We start from the raw sequence: 20,693 nt of genomic DNA, 5'->3' as shown, positions 1-20,693 counted from the left end.
GGTGACCTGCTCCCTATGTAGATATAAAGGGCTCATTCTTAGGTAACAAAAACACTTCAATTCTTATTTTCAGATGATTATACACTAATTAAAACATACTTATGAATATTATATTCCATTTCTGCCAAGTCTGCTGGATGCCACTAAACTCTACACACTGCACCTTTAATTCCAAATGTGTGATGTATGGGTTTAAAAAACAAGTAGATGGACAGTAGAAGCTTTACCATTTTTAGTAAACTTTTCATCAACCATGGTGGCAAAAATGTGAAAAAAGGAGTGAGTTTTTATTTTTCCGGAAAGTGCCTCAAGGAGTTTTCCAACAGTTACTCAAAGTAAAGAAGCCTGAAACAGAATCCACTCAAATGTCTCACTATCAAGAGGCAGCAGGTAGCCTGTCTGCTTACAAAGCACACTGATCCCCAAATACTTGAGTCAACCACTTGGGTGCGCTGCTTGTAATGAAGAAATTAAAGTCAATATTGAAATATTGTCTCATGTTACATGTTAGTTTTTTTCTGATGGAGGTAAATAAAGCACAGAAATGTTTTCTGTTCCTGTAAAAACCGAAAATCTATTTGTCTTCTTTTATGGTTTATTTGTGTTACACTTCAAGTTGATGCTTTGAGCAAAACAGTTTATTAGGGGTCATACTATATAATGTAATGAGTGTTTTTGCTCCACCTGGCTTCTTTGCACTGACCATTTCCTTTCTTTTCAAATATGTCTTTCAGATTATCCTCTAAATCACACCCTGCAGGTTTATGCCCAGCTAAAGTACTGTATGTGCTGAGCTTAGAGGATGGCTTTTAAGGGCCTAAGCACCAGCTACTTTCTTTATTTGAGAGGAATCTTAATATATTGAACATCAGTAAGGAGGCAGGAAGTCACAAAAGAAGAAACACAATAAATCCAGTTTATTGTCTCTATTGTAGCAGCACGACTTGTTTTATTAGTACTCTCCTATAAGGTTGTAGCTCTATTAGATGGGGGCACATTACCTGTTTTCTAAGATATGTTATCTGCTGCTGCTGATACAGAGAAATGGTTAAACGCAGAACAATAAGACCAGTGATCCTCTTCAAGGACAAACCATATATAAACCATATTATCAGGCTCTCTGGGGTATGTAATGACCAGTGCTCTTCTATTGTTCAGTCTCCCTCTTTGTGCTGTCATGCACAACATTACAGATGTAAGCATACTTTTCAATTACAGCCTCATTATCACCTCTTACTCCGCATCAAGGGCGTCTTGGATCATCAGAAGAATCAATAGTTACTGATAGTTCCACTGGTGCGCAGCAGAGATTGTTGTGCACTGCTTGTTGGACTAAAAGACAACTAAGTTTGAGCAGCTCTAATTTGAATGGCAGCAGAATCAGCCTCTTTGTGGATGCGTTGTCTGGAGAATCGGTAGTTGGACTGCTGATTCTTAATCCTTCCAGCTTGATTGACATCCTATAGACATTTCCTCGGGTCTTGATGTATATGTTACTAAATTGCTGTTTGTTTGGGTTTGTATGTGTTTTCTAAGCTGGTTTGTTGACTTGAGAATGGTTGAACTTTCAGCTGCATATGCTTTGCTGATTTGTCAGTCAGGATGAATGCAAATAAATGTAACATTTTTAAACAACAGGAGAAGTGATTTCCTGCTGTCTTAAAAGGAAAAAGATTTATCACCCGTAATTATTGTAGTAGTGATATAACTGGTTTGGTGAGAACATAAAATGTTACAAGTTTCAGTATTGGCGTGCGCCTCTGTATCATTATTATTAGTCAACCTAACTTTAATTCCTCTGGAACGTACAGTCAATGCCAGCACTCTCAGCCTCAGGTGAAGATGAAAGGATTTTTTTTTTTTGTTGACCTGCCAATACAGAATGTGAGTGCAGGAGGCACATTTAAAAATACACCCTTGTGTGTGCATAAAATAGTGCAGTTCAATTAACACAGTGCATTTTTAGCCTGTAGGCTTGTAAGTGTTGCACATGCATGTTAGTAGCTCCTGCAGCTTTCACTGCCTCACCTGTAACCGGTGAATCGGGCAAGTTTGTAGAGAAGTTGCTGAACTCTCCAGGCATTTTTACACACTTCCCTTTCTAATTATGGGTGTAATCGTGTGATCGGTTTGAGAAAATACAGTATGTGTTCATGCTTCATCATTTCCTACTCTACATTAGGAATAGCTGAGGGTGGAATCATACTCATGTGTCCTCCTGGCTGTGTTTGTCTGTGTGGGCTGCTTACAGTAACAGCACAAACACATGCTTGGCTTGGCCCTAGATGTGAAGCAGTTCTATGTCAGTCTAGTTTTCCATCATTTTTGTTTCATTAGTTTAGACATCTGAGTTATTTCTTTTAATGAAATTCTGGATTTATCAAAGATGACAAAAATCCTGTAGCTAGTGATCATGTCAAACTTCAAAGAGAAAAAAGTCAGCAAAAATTGAAGCATTTTTGCAACATTTAGGCCCATAATTTGTTACTGTCACAGTGAAGTCTGAACCGTCTCCCTCTTCCTCCTCATCTGCCTCCGTCCCTCCCTCTTCCTACTCTGTGTGTGTGCGTCATGTGATTAAAGCTTTTTTTCTCTCCACACATTCAGTCACACATCACCTGCCCAGTAAACGCTTGCTTCTGGAGTCTTCCAGATCTTTATTCTCTCATTTACCATCCACATATTCTTAGAAAGCAGCTGTGGGTTTGCAGAAGCCTCCCTCACCTCTCCCCTGCTATCACTGTAACTCTTCTTCCACAACTATTCTACTCCACTGCAACGTCATATGAGGAAACTGCCAAAAACCCCATGCCGCTGGGTGATTAATGTCAGAGGAGTTTAAATGAGGTTAGCTGCCTGTTTTGCAGACAGTCAAATCACTGTTGTTTTCTCAAACACTGTGGGCTTACCAGATATGTACTAAGGGGATAAAAATGTGCTTTTCTCGGCTGTTCTGTGGGTTTGGAGCAGCTGGAGATCGGCTCTGAGATGTCACGCACAGAACACTCAGAACACAGAGTCAGAGCAGGTTGTGGTTCTAAAAAAACGTAAACTGCAAAACTAATCCAGCAATCAAGTTTGAGAGGAAAAAAAACTACTTTTAAGTTTACTTGGTGTAGTGGAGGCCAGCAACAACAACAAACAAACAGGAACTACCAGATTGTATCCCTCCACTGGAGCTTGCCAGGGAAACAAAAAGAAGGTATTTTATACTAGATAAACTGCAACTTTAAAAGATATCAACTTGATTTCACTACTAAGACTTCTCAAGCTTCATATTACTTTCAGACAAACTTTGGAATGCTGTTTTGCACAGAACGAGGGCACTAGATTTTGGTCCCCATCTCCTACAGTGTAATTCAGGAAGAGTATGGAGAGTAGGAATTGTTACAGCGATCAACATGTGTTTCCACATACATGATGGCGTGTCCTTAGAAAAAACCCAAACCTATCTTTTAATTAATTAATGAGATGTCAGAGGGTTTTCTGTAAGTCCAATTTGCATGTGCTCTCACTGAGTGGTTATATAATGTGTAAGGCTTTGTGGCTTTAAGACCTTATGAATTATGATTTTGATAAAAAAAAAATGGCAATGTGGAGCCTGACACATAGTAGGTGCATCTGTGGAGGACTGACAAACCAAGCAGTGGAAAAGTGGCACAGCACTGCCCTCATGTGAAATTCTCAGTGTGGAAATTTCTTGCTGTTAAAATAACTAGAAGGCTTGAAGGAGCCAAACTGCGTCTTCCTCTTTCTTTCATTTAAAACAACAATAATGAGAACAAGATACAATAACTTTGGTTCTCAGATTTATTTTATTCAGATTTTTGATGTCATTTGCTGCTCCTTCACAAAATAAATCTGGTTTTAGCATCAAGGCAAGGAAATGTAAAACAAAGCAGGGAATCATTTGAGAGTAAAAAGAACAGTAAAAAGAACAAGGCAATAACCAATCAGTTCAAAGTTTGCACCTTAACTGTAAACATGTAAAATTTATCTCTTTTTTTGTATTTCTCCAGTGATCAGATTTGGTCAGTGACTTGCTCCCTTCACTAGTATCAGCACTCAAATACAGAAATGGAGAGCATGAAAAATATAATCACTGCCCATTTGAGGTACAGCAGTTTATCAGTGCACTACAGTACAGACAGTATGTAAGTTGATGAGCACATATTTTCAAATGTTTTCCTTGCCTAGTTTTAACACTCCTGTTAAGGCCTTTGTTTTTTGTTTTTTCTCATTTCTTGGATGTCAGTGCAGAAAGAAAACAAATTTTGCCTTGCTAACTGACCTGGCCCTTGTGTGTTTTAAGGTCATGTTTACCTTCAGAAACTCTTGATAAATGATGTGGAATGGTACAGAGTGAGAAAAGCACCGAGTGCATGAAAGTGGTGGCAGTGTAACACAATCCAGTGGATATTGTTTTTAATCAGACATGATTTTGGGAATCACAGATTTTTGGGATCTTCAACTCTTGTTGAACACATTTCATGATATTACATAATACCATGAAAGGACAAATTCAAGAGTTTCTGAAAGGGAAGAGGGACTGCTCTCCTTTTTACATGTATCTCCTTGAGCTGCTGGTTGTTGAGACTGTGGACTTTGTGACAGTGCCACCATAACCTGAACCACCAAAGCCGCTGCCACCAAAGCCGCTGCCACCGTAGCCGAATCCGCCACCGGAGCTTGAGCTGGTGAATCCTGGAGCAGAGAGGGGAAAAAAACAGGTAAGTGTTATCATTTATCCATCCATTTGTCAGTGTGATCTGTTAGTGCAGGTACCACTCATATGGATGTGACACTTACCACCTCCTCCAGAGGTCTGCTGTACATGGATGGTTGCGTTGGAGCCTCCGCTGGTCAGCCTAATGGTGGAATAATGTAGAATTAATACTTAATTCAGAGTTGAGGCTAATATTGCAGCCATGAAACCACATTAGATATTCAAATTTATCCCACCTGCTCTCCTCTCCTTCCAGCAGTTTCCTGTAGGTGGCGATTTCAATGTCCAGGGCCAGCTTGACGTTCATCAGTTCCTGGTATTCGCGCACCTGGCGGGCCATGTCCTGCTTGGCTCTCTGCAGAGCGTCCTCCAGGTCTTTGATGCGGAGCTTGGCGTCCTTCACTGCCAGCTCACCACGCTCCTCAGCCTCTGCGATCTGAGCCTCAAGGTTGGCCCTCTGCAGGAAATTATGTCACAGATGTTTTAATAAATCATATCATCTTAAACATTATGATGTCATCCACAAAAAAGCTCTCGAAATATACCTGTCCCTTGACTGCCTCGATCTCATTCTGAAGACGGGCGATCATGCGGTTCAGCTCAGAAATCTCAGCCTTGGTTGAGCGAAGGTCCTCACCGTACTGTCCAGCAGAGGACTGCATCTCCTCATACTGTTGTGAAAAATGCAACAAGGTGTATCAAGAGCATAATCCAGAGGGGTGCAAGGTGCTGCAAGTGTAATGTAAAAGACACGGGAGATAAACCTTGGCTTTGCTTTTCACTCACCTTCTGTTTGTACCAGGTCTCTGCCTCAGCCTTGCTGCGGTTGGCAATGTCCTCATACTGAGCGCGCACTTCAGCAACAATAGAGTCCATGTCGAGGTTACGGCTGTTGTCCATCTCCACGATGACAGAGGTATCCTTGATCTGGGACTGCAGCTCACGAAGCTCCTACAGAACCAATAGTTGTTGCAGATTAATAAAATGGCTGGATGACCATCAGCTTTAACTCAAATGGTTATAATATAGTATAGTATAGTATTATGAAGTAATAAACTGGTGGAATTAGATGGTACATACAGCCTCATAGACGGCCCTGAGGAAGTTGATCTCATCCTGAAGAGCATCACACCTGGCCTCCAGCTCCACCTTGTTCATGTAGGCAGCATCAACATCCTGGACAGAAAATGATTTAGAAACATGAAGTGTTATAACAGGCCAAACTGTATCAAACCCCATCATGAAAATTTTTATTTTGATCTATTCACACCTTCTTCAGGAGCACAAACTCGTTCTCTGCAGCTGCACGTTTGTTGATTTCATCTTCATACCTATTGGAACACAAGGCAACACATCAGGACATCCCCTTCATATTGAACATCTGCTCACTATATTGGATATATGTTATAACTATTGGCCGTATCATGCCAACACTCACTTCCTCTTGAAGTCTTCAACCAGGCCCTGCATGTTCTTCAGCTCTCCCTCCAGCTTGATCTTCTCGTTGCCCAGCCCGTCGAGCTGTCTGCGCAGGTTGGCGATGTAGGCCTCGAACATGCTGTCGATGTTGGAGCGGGTGGTGGTCTGTTCCTGCAGGAGGCTCCATTTGGTCTCCAGCATCTTGTTCTGCTGCTCCAGGAAACGTACCTGTAGAGACACAAAGCCATGGAAGATTGTCAAAAGATGTTTTAGAAAGATTGTTTTTTATTACATTTTATTTGTTGAACAGTATACAAATATGGATTATAGATAGGCTGGTGATTCAATTTAATTCTTTTCAGGCTCTATAGAGATTAAAAAATCTTATCATTTTAAAGGATTTAAAGGGTGTGCCGTTTATGGTATTCTTTATCGGGTTTTAAAGGGCCTCACCTTTACCTGCATGCCTGAGTAGAGACACACATATCTGAATAGCCACACCCTATAGTCACAGCAGCTGTAACTCATGAACTCATACCTTTGTATGCTTGGTGTTCAAGCAGTTGTAAAAGTTGTAAAAGGGGATATTTTGAGACTTAAACACTAAGTTTTCAACACATCTTCAATTCTTCTTTCTTGAAATAAATAATGCTTTATGTTCTATCCAGATGTTTTATGTTACATTTGTTTGTGGCTTTGAGTGTTTCACCTATTGTGTCTCTTGTGTGGCTATGACTCATCCTACGTGCTCTGTTAAGCTATGAAGGCCACACAGTCACTCCAGCCATAAAAAAAAAAAACTAGGTGTGGCAGATAAACCACAGAAGACAAAGCAGCCACAGTATTATGGGATGAGTGCTTTGTTTTGTATGTTTCTGACCAAGTGCCAACTGATAGTGTTCAAAGAGGCTTACTCTATATAGAGGAAAACACTGTATAGATCGATTAAAAGCATACATGTGGTGATTGTAGCATTGAAAACAAGCAGGAGTTGATTTACTGCTCTTGTGTTGCCCATAACAACCAAGTGATAGGTGCAATGTGCAAATGATAGACTTTGGACTCTGTGGGCATGGTGCAGACAGATCGTATTTCTCTTCTGCCAGTCTCCTAGCTAAGGGATGGGCAAGTCACAGCAATATAATCCCCACCCATGTTTAGATAGTGGGCAGAGAGTCCACCACAGGCTCTGACAAGACCACAGGCCAACTTTTTCCAAAGGTAGTATTTGATTGTAGCTGCCACTGTAAGATGGGGTCACGATCATGAACAGACTTTGAGATTTTTATAAGCTTCCCTACTCCCAGAGGCTGTAACTTATTGATGGATACAACACCACAGAGATAAGATTCATAGCTCTCTTGCTTGGTAAGCTTTGTCAGTGAAAAGAATATGTTTGTCCAAAAGTGAATTGCTGTTTCTTTTTTTTTTCAATGACATGTTAAAGGGCAAAACTAAGACAATCACTTTTGACAGCTGCTAGAGGTAAATGTAGGCCAGGGGAGAAGATGCAGGTACTCAGCACTAAAATAATGAGGCCTGCAGTAAATTATACATACTGTTTAAGACATGAGAGACACACAGAGCTCAAAGGAACTTACCTTGTCAATGAAGGAGGCGAAGCGGTTGTTGAGGGTCTTGATCTGCTCCTTCTCCTGGGTGCGGACAGCCTGGATGCTGGGGTCAATCTCTAGGTTCAGGGGGGCCAGCAGGCTCTGGTTGACGGTGACAGCGGTGATTGGTGGAGCCACGAAACAGCCTGCTCCACTACCGTAACCACTGCTACTCATGGAAGAATAACCGGCACCAGAGCCATAACTGGCACCAGAGCCAAAACCGGCACCAGAGCCAAAACCGGCACCACCACCAAAACCACCGCCAACACCTGAACCAACCCCATAGCTGGTTCTTTTGACGGAGTAGCTGCTGCTTGCTGGTCCAGCAAGGGACCTTCTGGTGCTGCCACCAGAGCTTGTGACTGAGTATGCCTTCCTGGACATCATCTTGTTGCAGTGGTATTGGTTATCAAGCAGAGCAGAGAACTGAAGATGAGCAGCCTTCAAAAGGAGAGCCAAGTCCCTCTGAGTGTCTGACTGCAGACTCTGCCTGCTTTTATGGCTGTAGCGAGCCAGGGGGAGGATCTTTCTCAGTCACTTCAACCTGTACTCTCACTTTTACTGTCCAGCCTCCCCTCCACCCAGCTAACACGCCTCTGGCTCTGAATGACAGGAGTGGCCAATCCTGTAAAACAGGTAAGTAGAGATTGTCAGAAGAGAAGCCACGACACACCCTGCACTTGGACACCCTGAAAGGGAAGGAGAGTAGCAGAGTGAAAATGTGGTTATGCAATGAAACAGAGCCTCTTTAAGTGCTGCAAACTTTATTTTGATTCCTTTTTCTTTATTTCATATCCTTGTCCTGTGGTATAAGATACAATTACAGTAGAAGTACATTAAAAATAGCAAATCACAATTATAGACAAGATTCCTTATCAGAAACTGACATGTGAGTGATGAAAGTACTATTTATATAACTTGCATTTTTGCTTTCATTTTATGCAACATTGTACTTTCCTCTACTGCAGTTCAGAGGGAAATATTGCACTGCACTGGCAGCTGCTAGTTACTTTTCAGATTAATTTTTTTATCCAAAACATTCATATAATATCATGTATTGGTATAAATTAAACACCTAATAATATTTAAAGTAGTTAAATTTACCTTCAAGTTAACCAGCTTCAACATTAAAATTCAGATTACATGTGAATGCATTCATAATAATAATCCAGGAATATAATACATACTGTAAAGCAATCTGTAAAGGGCTATCCTGCATAATGAGTACTTTCGATACATATACTAAAGTTAAATTTAGAATGCAAGACTTGTTGTGAGGTTAAGCACTCTGCAGCTGAATTTCAATGCAGGGGAAGCACACCTGTTTCCACATGAAAGCATTGTTATCCTATTTGCATATAGTTATCATTACTCTCTCTCCAGCATGAAATATTAAAATAAGCATCATACTGGGTTTGTATAGTATTTCTAACAGCTGCTGTAAACCAGCACCGCAGGGAGAAAATATAACTTAATCATCTGTTTGTGTATAAAAGTTCATTACAAGATTAGAAAAAACACAACCTGCTTTACAAGCATTTTAGGTTCTCCTTATCCTGCTTGCTTTTAACCAAACTATTTGCTATTTGTGAATATAAAAAGTTCCACCAGCAGTCTCCCAGCCATCTCTGGAGGGGACAATAGCAGGGCTATAAGTGTTCATTTATGGCTACTGTTTAATATGTTTTATGACTGGAACTAATGCTGAGATGGTGCAGTCAGACAGAACACTACAAACTCAAAATCTAGTAAAAAAAGATTGCAAGAAGGGGATGTTTTTTGTGGGTTTTTTTTAAAGTTTTGATCAGTTTTGCATGTCTTCTTGTCCTGCATTCACATTATGTCACAATCTCCTAAAACACTCACCATCTCATCAGCAACCAATCATATACTATTCGCATTTGCCTCATTTTTTCGGACACTGGTTTTACACTTCAAGAATCGTTTACACCAACAGGTAAAAGTCACTGGCATCAAAGTATCATCAGTACCAATAAGCATTGGTCAAAACTCTCAGCATTTCAATCCTGTTGTAGCTAAAACTGCTTTTTTAGTTGACTTGGCTTTGTTGGCTCATGGCTCAAAGAAAATAACACTGACTGGCAGTAGGAGACAGGAGGTGTAAACACACTTTGCAAACCCATTCTTCCACCCTGACCTCCTCTCTGTGACTTAAGCTGCTTCTCCTTCTTGCTTTGGCACTGAATGTAAACATATGTTATTTTAAGCTCTTTGACCAAATGACCAATGCTGTCAATTTTATTAAACCAACAGCCACATTTTCGAAAGTCTCTGCTCTTCAGAACTGTATTTTTTTGTTTCTAGCAGTACAAGCTACATTAACATTACTGGTGGGCTGTTAACGATGTATATTTTATAAAAAGCTAATTCATCTTGCAACTATAGCTGTTAGATACATGTTGTGGAGTAAAAAGTACAATATTTCTTTCTGAAATGTAGTATAGTAGAGTAGAGTACCTCAAACCTCTACTTAAGTACAGTGCTTGAGTAAATATACTTTGTTACTGTCCCACTGCTCAGTGCTTGCTTCAACATTCACCTTTGCAAACATTTGGGCTGTAACCTCTGCTCTTTCTGATCAGCTGATCATTTTAAGGCATGTTGCACCAGCAGGTGTAAATTTCTAGTATCACAGCCAAGCATGGATTAATAGAAATAGTAGTCTAGACTATGAATAAATAGTTAAAGGTTATTTAACCAAATGCCTTAGGCAGTGTTCCCTTTAAAGTTTTGTTACAAAAGAAAGCAAAACAAATATCTTTAATGGTGCCAAACAAAATGAATAGGGCTTACAGAAAAATGTTTTGTTGTTGTTTTGTTTTTATTGACACATCATTAATCTGATGAGAACAGTCTTTCACAGGAATCAGTAATGTGTACTACAGATCTTGCGGTTGTTTTACTTGTTACTTGATTTCACCACACCCAGTTGTTCCATTCTTAAGCACTGCCACGCTTGTTTCTTCTCTCTGCACCTTTGCTGTAGGTGAGGCCTGCATTCTTTTTCATTCTTCCCCAACTTTTCACATGCACCTGCCTTTAATTTCTACCATGGTGTGGAACTTTACTCTAAAGCTCAAATTTCTGCTGTCCAACAGCTATTTGGAGAAAATTTATGTGCTAGTTGTGCATCTTAGTCAGCTTGAACAGATGCACAGACTGCGATGAGAAACTTACTTATTGGTCTCCTTGCATGCACAGACTTCTGTATCTCTCTCATTGTTTTCTCCTGCCATATTTTAACAGCAATGCTACATGCACATATTTGAGCGACACATGACGGCAATAAATCATGGCCACACAAAGTCTGGCATTAACAGTACTGTCATTAAGAGGTTCAATACACATGGATTAAGAGTGGCAAGGTTTCACTGAAGAAGCAAAGACTACAGCGAATCCATGCTGATGATGTAACCTGAAGAAATCACAATCGTTATGAGCTTTGTCTGTGCTTGTCTGAAATGTCATAGGTCATGACTGTCGTATATTAAGCTCTCAAGTCTGGTCAAGCCTGGATCATCTGAAGCAACTCAATGTGCAAGACGTCATACACAATTACCATAAGTTAAATGATACCAGATGTGTGAGATGATGACGTGTATGTTTTTACAAAGGTTTATTAATCTTGAGTAACATTTTAAAATGTGCTCTTGTGTCTCAGTAAGGAGGAAGGCAGAGTGAGGGTTATAAGTTCATGCAGTGTGTAACAATGCTGCATCTATCTGTTAATGTGTGTGAATTATTTGTTATGGGAATGTGAATTGTCTTACAGCAGTTGCCCAGCATTTAAGGAAAAAACATTATACACGCCTTATCCTGGCTTTATTTGTTATAACACACATATGCACAGATACAAATGGTCACAAACATATGCAAATACACACAAGTTTGGCACATACACATAAAAAAATCAAAGAAATTCAGTAAATAATGCAAAAATCTTGTTAAAGAGCAGAGAAAACGGTGTTGACTTTGCTCATAATTCCCGTTGACCATCTCTGTTGATTCTTCAACTTTATTTATTGATAATAATGAAAAGTAAGGTATTTGCACAATATTAGTCTCTAAGCACTGGACGAATACTTTTCTCAAGAGGACAAACTCCAAGAATGCCTTTAAAAGTGAAGTCAGTAAAAGTGCTACTACCTCCGCCTCTTTACTCTTGTGCTGCTTTCATAACCATTTTAATAGGCTCTGACTTCCCCATACCAGATTTAGATATAACATCATATTAAAACATTGTGCCAGTAATTATTTTTATTGAACAAATATTAAAAGAACCAGCAAGGCTGCAAACTCGACAGTTTAATTAAGCAATAAAATGCAGGTAATGGTCTCCACTAAAATGCATAATGTATAAACTTTAAGATGCTGTTTGTTTTATTTATATGTAAATGCATCTTTGGAATGGACAATGTTTCAGAAACAGCATCCTATGAAGTGATTTAATTTCTTATCTCAGCTTTAAACTAAGCCACTTAATGTAACATACTTAGTAGTGTTTCATTTATGTATAAACTGGGTGTGGGCACTTTACTATATCTGAGGTGTGGTTTAGTGGGTTATGTTTCTTTACTGAATGCTGTATATGAATGAGCCATGCAAAAAAAAAAAGAACAGATACAGATGGAGATTTTTCAGTGTGAATAAAAGCCATGTCCAATCTGTGAATGGATCAGGAACATCTGCGCCGCATGTCTGTTGTATGCATTTTATGACTAGTATGTATAGTATTTAAGCATTTAAGGCAACACCCAGGACATTCTTTCCTCTAAGTGTTACAGAAAAGAAACAAATTGAAGGATTAAGTTCAGTCTAGAGTTGTAAATTTGAAAGCCAGGTCATGTCAAAGGTCAAAGAGGTGAATCTAGCACTTCAGTGTCTTATTCATGTGACATTAATTTACATTTGTGTTTGCCATGTAGTGTAATACTGTTCACAGCCAAGCACATTTTTATAAGATGCAGATGAGGATTTTGACATTGTTGCAGCACCTGAATATTTCTGTGTAATAAAATATGTGTAGGTATTAACAAACACAAATGTTTGACACAAATCTTTCATAATCCAACTCTTGGCGTCCGTCCACACCTGCTTATAGTACACAATGTAGCGACTGTCATACACTTCTGTTGACTGCACATCATGCAGTTCAGTTCAGATCTTTATTGTCCCTTGAGGGAAAATTTGATCTGCAGTAAAGGGTAAAAACACAAACACAACATACAAGAGGACATAGGACATTAATCACAACAGTTACAGCAGACAACAGCAACAACAACAACAACAACAACAACAAAAATAGGTATCTGTTCATTAAAAGTATCAAACCATTAGAATGGTGGTCATAATAAAGTGCTGTTTAGCAGTGCAGTCCAGGTTTAGTGCAAATTAAGCACCTTAATTGCACTTGGAACAAGGGAAAATTTAGCTATCAAAGATCGATATCTGGAAATCTGATACAAAGAAAGCTGCTCTGTGCCAATTATTTTACTGGCTACTTTGACAATATTGAACAGAGAATTTTTGTTTTGCACTGTAAGGTTCCTGTACCAAGCAATTAAACAAAAGGTTAAAATGGACTCAATAAAGGATCTGTAAAACAAGCCACCAGTGTCTTGTCCACATAAAAAGAATTCAGTCTGCATAGAAAGTGAAGTCTCTGCACACCCTTTTTGCAATTGTCTTTGTGTAGAGGTCACAGTTCAGGTTCTTGTCAATCACTATTCCCAGGTATTTGTGTCACTCAACCATCTTGACAAGTGAGCCCTTAATTATAGTTGGGAGGGTTGAGTGGGAGGTTTTCCTGAAGTCGATGGCCATATCTTTAGTTTTGTGAACATTTAACTTCATGACATAGTTATCACACCACACTCCAAGTCTTTCACAACTGGCCCATGATCGACCTCTCCATCCTGGAGCAGACTGATTAAGACAGTGTCATCTGCAAACAAACCGGAGATGCCTGTCATTGTAGTTACATATCACTAAAAATCCAGTTAATAATATTGTAGGATGTTGGAACAACAAAGGCTATTTTGTCATTTTTAAGATAAAAGTGAAACGTTTCTCTAACCACCTAGTTTTTAGGAATACAGTGTACTTGATAGATATCAGCTCCAAAACTTATTGAACAGTTTGATACTGAGGTTTGTTTTGCTACAGTGATGATCGCTGCTCTCATCTGCTCTTTAATGTCAGGATATTCTTTGCATTTTTTTGTGAAAAGTAAAATGCAGGCTCCTCTCTAGTTATGACTGGAAAGGTTGTAGTAAAAGTGAAAAATGACAGTGTTTGATGGTCAATTTCTCAACACCCAAAGGCCATAGACAGAGAATTCACTAAACAGGTCATTTCACTTGTCAAGTGATAAATGGTCCCTGTTTCTGGTTTTAGGTGCTGTGATACTAACTTCCCTGTGCTGTTTTAACAGCTTAGCCTCTGGATGCTGAAACCTGTTGAACAGCTCCAGCCCTCCATGTCTCGAGGTGATTTGCTTTTGTTTCTTCTTCATTTAAATTCAATCGTTTAGTTAACACACTTGACATAAAACATCCTCTGTAGTTGTTAATGCATCCAGCTGGTTACACAAGAGTGGCCTGAGATCATTATCCACAGCTATTACCATACTAATTAAAATACTATGACTAGGACTACTATTGTTACTACTAAAGTTAATACGTTAATTGAAGTCGTGTCTCTGTCAGTCATTTTGAATTTCCTGAGAACACGGTTTCTTGAAGCACTACATTGTTGATCCAGTCACCTCCATATCTGATGTGTGTCATCTCTGGGTGGAGCACATTCTTGTCCAAATAAACAACAGGTTGTGAAAGTCTGGCAGTCATGAATGTTTGCATCATGAGATAGTAACTGAGTGTAAGATGCTGGTAAAGGATCGGAAGTTTAATTTGTGATGTTGTGCTTGGATAAAGATCCTATCAAAATCCTTCAGGACTCGTTCATTGACAAAAAAACAACAACAAGACCTCCATCAAACAATTAAATTCCAGTGTCTGTGGCAACATGTTTGTATTTAGGCATGTAGCTTATACTCACTTGTGTATTATATTTGGTATTCTTCCAGTGACAATAACATCTGAGGATGGAAGCCAATTTTCTCTCTCTCAGACACACACACACACACACACACTTGACATGGTCACTTTAAGTCAGCAGTGACATTGAGATCTGGCGGAGGATCAAGTTTCTTTCAAGTCTGCCTCACACTTCTTTGTTAAGTGTTTCAATCAAGCATACCTTTTTCCACAACACAGTATATTGCAAAGCTTGGCTTGTTGTGCCATGTTGAATTCAACTGTAACATCACAGAAGGAGGTTACTGCACTGTGCTCAGTGGAGCTTCATTACAGCAAAGTTCAGAAAAGTAAGAAGGCCAACAGTCCTGTCTGCTCTGAGTATAATCAAACAATTCATTGACTGTAAGAAGAATAATGAACAAACACAAAAGAGAAAATCTGAAGCCTTTGGACACACAAACACACCCCTTTGTGCTTGTTTTGGCATCCTCATAAGGCTGTGGGTGTGTTCAAGAAGGAGTGCTGTTGGATTGGATATTAATCTGGGCCTCACAGTTTCACCACCTGAAAAAGGTACACACCCTTACAACACAGCAGCCGTAAGTCATGCATGGAAATATCTTGTGGAGGGCAAGTGAAGAGAATGTGGTTAACCTGTAAAGACTGTGTAGAATAAAAGGTTGGTTAACACAGCAATAAACATCTCATATCACTCTTTAATGAACTAACAGCAACAAGCTCAGCTGCATTGCTGATTTTACACAGTTGTAAAGTCAACAGTTAGTTGGCACGCAAACACATTTCCAAACACATCCTCACTGTTTGCTTAAAAATCAACATGAGATATTACTTTACAATTCTGGACTTGAACATCTTGCTTATACCCCACACGCTCACCGTCTCACTGTAATCATGGGAAGAAATCAGCCATGGGAACTCTGCCGACTGCAGTCTGACTGGATGACTCACACTCAGACAGAGAAGATCATGTAAGTTGTCTAGCCAAATAAAAACCTAGCAACAGAGTCAAAGGTTTGCTTGAGTGAGTGTGCATTTAAGAACACCTGTATTTGCATGAGGTCACACACTGGGATTGTACAGTGTTTTGCTGGTTTCGTGTTTTTGTCCAAACAGTTGTGCTAGATTAATCATCCCCAATTTTGTCTGCAGTAACTCGGGATTAAAAAATAATCACCATCAGTTTCACAGATTAGCGAAAGAATGCTAGCAAACAGTTTTTTTTCATTGATGGAACCAGCTGATTTGCATTTTGATTTGATTTTTGTCAGTTTTTAGCGATGCAAGCGATATGGCTATGAATGGCAATGTACGTCTGTTGGTTTTCGTCGTGACTGAAATACCTCAGAAACATCAGATGGATAGCCATGACATTTTGTACAGGTATTCATGGTCCACAGAGGATGAATCCTACTGACTTTGGTGAAAGTCAGGAACATCTTCACAACTATGGTTGCCGGGAAATTTGCTACAGATATTCAAGGACCCTAGAGGATAAATTGTAATCACTTTGGTGGTCTCAACTTTTCATTAAGCACTTTCAACAGGCCAAAGTTTAGTTTTGCCAGTACTTTGATTTATGACCAAATACCTGTAATGACTGGTGATGATTTTCTCCAACCTTCTTTGTGTTTGGTGCTAATCAGCAAATGTTAACATGCTAAACGGCTAAACTAATGAGTGAACCTACTAAATATAACCTGCTAAACATCAACATGTTAGCAGTGTCATGTATGTAAGCATACTATATTAGCATGCTAATACTGTATTAGCCCCAACCACCCACCAATGGACTTCACAGACCCCAGTGACCTCTGAGGATGCTGAAGTCTTCTGTACTTTCCATTGACCTTCAAAGGCAAATGCAGTTGGCCCATCTTATGATTGTCACTATGACCCTATTTTAGTTTATATTGACTTCTACTGTGTACATTGTATGTATACATTTAGAGTATCTGCATGATTATATACTTGTACACACATTGGCGCATCAGTTTGTACACCTTTTTTATTTTACCTCCCTGCCTGCAGCTACGTAGGAAGACTTTTTTTTTTTTTTTTTTTTAAATCTATTTAACTTTTATTTTACCACAGACTTTTAGCTTGTATGACTTTCTCTGAATGGTGCTGCATGGACACCTGACTTTCTATAATCTATATTAGATATCCAAATTCTTTCACTGGACAGTTCATGGGCTGTATGCTAGGCAATCACTATAACACAAAGACAACTTGTCTAAGCAGGTCTGTCTTTTTTGCCCGCAGTGAACACATTCCTACGACACAACCAAGTCAATCAATCAGAGGTTCAGCACTTTCACTGGCCTCACAGTCACTCAATATGTCTTACTGTAGAACTCATGCACTTGGTTCAGCCTACACCCTCACAAATGTCAATAGAAATGAGCAGAATTTACTGCTATATGCTCTTTATATCCACTGAAACCAGTAGAATCTGTCTGCAAATGAGGTCGTAAAGGGTGTGTCTGCATAGTAGTTGCTCAGTCAACACAGTCATGTGTTTAAGGCCCCTATAAGGTTTAAAACCTGTTTGGTGTTGCAACCGGGTTTCCCATTCATAAGATTTCAGTTCTAGATATGCATGATAATTTGTGACTGATTATGCTGAAATCACAGTCACATGTTGGATTAAAGTTTAGTTTATAATCAGTTTCAGTTTACCATGCCATAGCTTTCACTGAAACAACAGTCATGTCATTTTCTTAGATTATTATTTTTGTATAGAAATGTCTCGCAGAAACATTAGTCTTGTGTAAAGCAGCCTAAATGGAACAATGCTTAAACATACAAATGAGAATGAATCTGCTCTTATCAAACAGACTGCATTCTCCTACCATAAGTCATTATGACTGATATGTAGCCACCTCCTGTTATTGTTGTTGCTGCAGCACCTAGCAACCGTTGTCTTGTCATTACACTCATCACCCTCACATATGTGTGTGTGTGTGTGTGTGTGTGTGTGTGTGTGTGAGAGAGAGAGAGAGAGAGAGAGAGAGAGAGAGAGAGAGAGAGAGAGTGACTAAAAATTAGATTCTGGAAGAAATTATGCAATAAATATTTAGTTTGGTGTAAAAATTTTGGTTTAAATCTGGTGTAAATGTTACATTAGAAAACAATACAGTAGAAAACTACAGACTCGAACAGTACACTATTTGGCACATACCTGCATACTTGCATGTTTGAACAAGTGAAAGAAAAGTAAGAATGTGTCATCAACCCACCCCACCCTGTTAACCTCAAACTTCCTGGACGCCACTTTTGATAGTAGGAAATTATTAACTTGTGCTCCTAAATCATGCTTTGCCAACAGGATGCCAAACATTTGGTGCTGAGGAACTTATCAGCACTGAAGTTGGCATAACACTAGACTCACAGCCTGACAACATTAGAAGAGTTCAACAAAGTATGATCACTTTTAAACTTGAAACAATAAGATAGGTTTTAAGTGAAGGAATCACAGCACACGAGGGAAAGAACAGGCATTTTATCTTCTTTATTAAAGAGTGTAGCATAACATGGGTGAACTAGAACCGTAGCTCACAGTAACATGCTCCAAAGTTTCAGTCTCTAATGATGTTTGACATCAACAATGAGTATTTTGTGTGAGATTTTTAATGTAATGTATTTGTTTAGGTAGGTGTGGACCAGGTTTTAACCATAATGAAAACATGCAAAGCCCTTTAGAGGGTAATTCCCTTCACAATAAGCAAGTTTTGGATGGATGTTCATGGAGCCAGTAGGGGGGATAAACATGTAAAAACTTTTTCTAAGGATGTCATCAGAGGAGAGATCCTCACCCACTGTAACCTGTTATTAACATGCACCTGAATTAAGACAGATTTTTAAACAAGTACTTGTTTCATTATGAGTTATACCAAAGCACCAGTTACAGCTCATCATTAAAATGGAACATTGTATAAGAAAATAAATAAAAAATCTTAACTCTAACTAAACCTGGCTGAAGTATTTTGTCATTCACAAGTTTATGCGGCATCAGGAGAATTTTCCTTGACACACCCATGCATTCCTCACAGTGAAAGTGACATGTGAGAAGCAGAGGCTAAACAGAGAGAGTATTTGTGCACACCCAGGTACATTTCTATCAGGGCTGGACATCAGTGATTAGTTTGCAGAACAACCCCACACCTCAAGTATCTCACTGTCAGGGATATGCAGAGCGATCACAAACTTTTAAGGTATGCTCTGCCCATAGAGAACTGTGTATAACCCCAAGACATTCATCCATATGATGAAGGATTGAGCTGCATCGCACAATGTCAAGAAATCTTTTGTCATTTTAACATGTAGCTTTTTGTTGAGAGAGTGTTTTCTGTTTATTTAACCAAAAATGTCCCATTGACATATAATATCTCTTCCACCAGGGAGTCCTGGTCAAGATGTCAGCAGAAAAAAATAAAACATTTTCATTCATTCATTTCAAAGTACCTTTGACGTTAAATTGAGCTGGGAACAAAACTCAGAGCAAAATATTTGACAATGCAATCAGTAGACACTACTCCTACAACCCACACAAATTCTTGAAAACCACGTCAAAAAGATACAATATAACCAAAAAGAAACATTTTCACAGCAGTACAACAAAAACAAATGTGCATCTCTATTGAAAGTGGTGAGAAAGAAAGAAAAGAAACAAAAACAAACAAAACCTTTTATAATTAGTTGTTAGGACAGAACAAACAGGGTTATGCAATTTTGCAGCTGTGCTATTATAAAATCTGCAAAGTAAAATACCTGCCTGTTGCTCTAAATATCTTTGATTGGTATTCTGTTGAGTCTATGTGACACTGGAAACATCTGCCTACCTTGGATAGCATCTACCATTTAGAGATACACACCCAAACACCGCCCTTGAGACAGAGCAGCTTAGTTCTGTAAGATCATAGCTTAGATACATCGCTGGAACCAAACTGGTCCAGCTTTCAGGTTGGTCCAGTTGTTGGGTGCCCCAAAGTTATGTAGCAATTTAACCAAAGTATCTTTTTCCATTCCTGCCTTTAAGGGATGCCCCACAGGGACTTAACCACTTGTCAATCAGTGTCGGTGGAAAATGACGGATGATGATATTGTTTGTCCAGCTAGCCTCTCTGACAAGTCATAGGAACCAAACTTAAAATGCTTAGAAAGGCTGAGACGGGATACAACAGGGAAGGTGTGAATAACAGCCTGGCGGTCTATTAAAACTATAAATCTCTCTCTGCTTTGCTGCTGCTGCTTCTTCATTGCTCTCCAAGTATCTCCACTATCATCACTGTAGCTGCTGCTTAGTTTTAATCAACCCCATCACCAGGCTCTGACTCTAGTCTCCAGAGGATATTCGCTATCATCAGCTTATTATTTGATATTGACTGTATTGTCTATATTTCTGAGGTCTATGTCACCCCACATCTCAAGCTGTTGAAGACTTTTTTCAGAAATATAGTTAAAATTTTCCTTTTGACTGTGTAAACATATAGTTTAGACAAGACAGGAGGATGTAGGTATTAACAGCTGAGTCATGCTGTGGATGAGGGATTTCCTTTCACTCAGCGACAGCAGATAGTATGTCTCAATGGATCGGAAGAAATCCTACTGAATACGATACAGCTTTGTGAGTTTTATCTCCATTTTATCTCTCAAAATGTGATTTAAAACTGTGTCAGGCTAAATATGCTGATCATATAGCTTTAGTGGGCTTTCTCATGGAAAATCGGGTGTGGCTCTACTTGTTGAAGAGGGCTGTCAGAAAATGAAGAATGAGGGATTAGACCAGATTCTTCCTCACAGCCCATAAAGATGATGTTTTGGATATATTTGCACATAGCTGAGTCACAG

At 39.2% G+C, this 20,693-nt stretch overlaps 1 protein-coding gene across 1 annotated transcript; it reads right to left on the bottom strand.

Moving 5' to 3' along the window:
• Positions 1-3,796: 3,796 nt before the first annotated feature.
• LOC137181823 (keratin, type II cytoskeletal 8-like) lies at positions 3,797-8,247 on the bottom strand. Its single transcript, XM_067587866.1, has 9 exons — positions 7,747-8,247; positions 6,165-6,373; positions 5,997-6,057; positions 5,807-5,902; positions 5,513-5,677; positions 5,272-5,397; positions 4,963-5,183; positions 4,810-4,868; positions 3,797-4,704 (listed from the first exon to the last, which is right to left on the bottom strand). Exons 1-9 carry the CDS (start codon positions 8,146-8,148, stop codon positions 4,562-4,564), a joined length of 1,482 nt encoding a protein of 493 aa, XP_067443967.1. The 5' UTR covers positions 8,149-8,247; the 3' UTR covers positions 3,797-4,561.
• Positions 8,248-20,693: the final 12,446 nt, after the last annotated feature.

Source organism: Thunnus thynnus, chromosome 4, assembly GCF_963924715.1.
Source record: "Thunnus thynnus chromosome 4, fThuThy2.1, whole genome shotgun sequence".
In the NCBI taxonomy this organism is placed as follows: domain Eukaryota; kingdom Metazoa; phylum Chordata; class Actinopteri; order Scombriformes; family Scombridae; genus Thunnus; species Thunnus thynnus.
Note: the sequence above shows the minus strand (reverse complement) of the source record. Positions and strands in the feature narration are given on the sequence as shown.

What these genes read in the sequence shown, in the direction of transcription:
- LOC137181823 (XM_067587866.1), bottom strand. Translation starts at nt 8,148, where the DNA reads ATGATGTCCAGGAAGGCATACTCAGTCACAAGCTCTGGTGGCAGCACC. An exon ending in AGTTTGTGCTCCTGAAGAAG is followed by an intron (nt 5,903 to 5,996) that starts GTGTGAATAGAT and finishes TTTTCTGTCCAG; the next exon opens with GATGTTGATGCTGCCTACAT. An exon ending in AGACCTGGTACAAACAGAAG is followed by an intron (nt 5,398 to 5,512) that starts GTGAGTGAAAAG and finishes TTTTCACAACAG; the next exon opens with TATGAGGAGATGCAGTCCTC.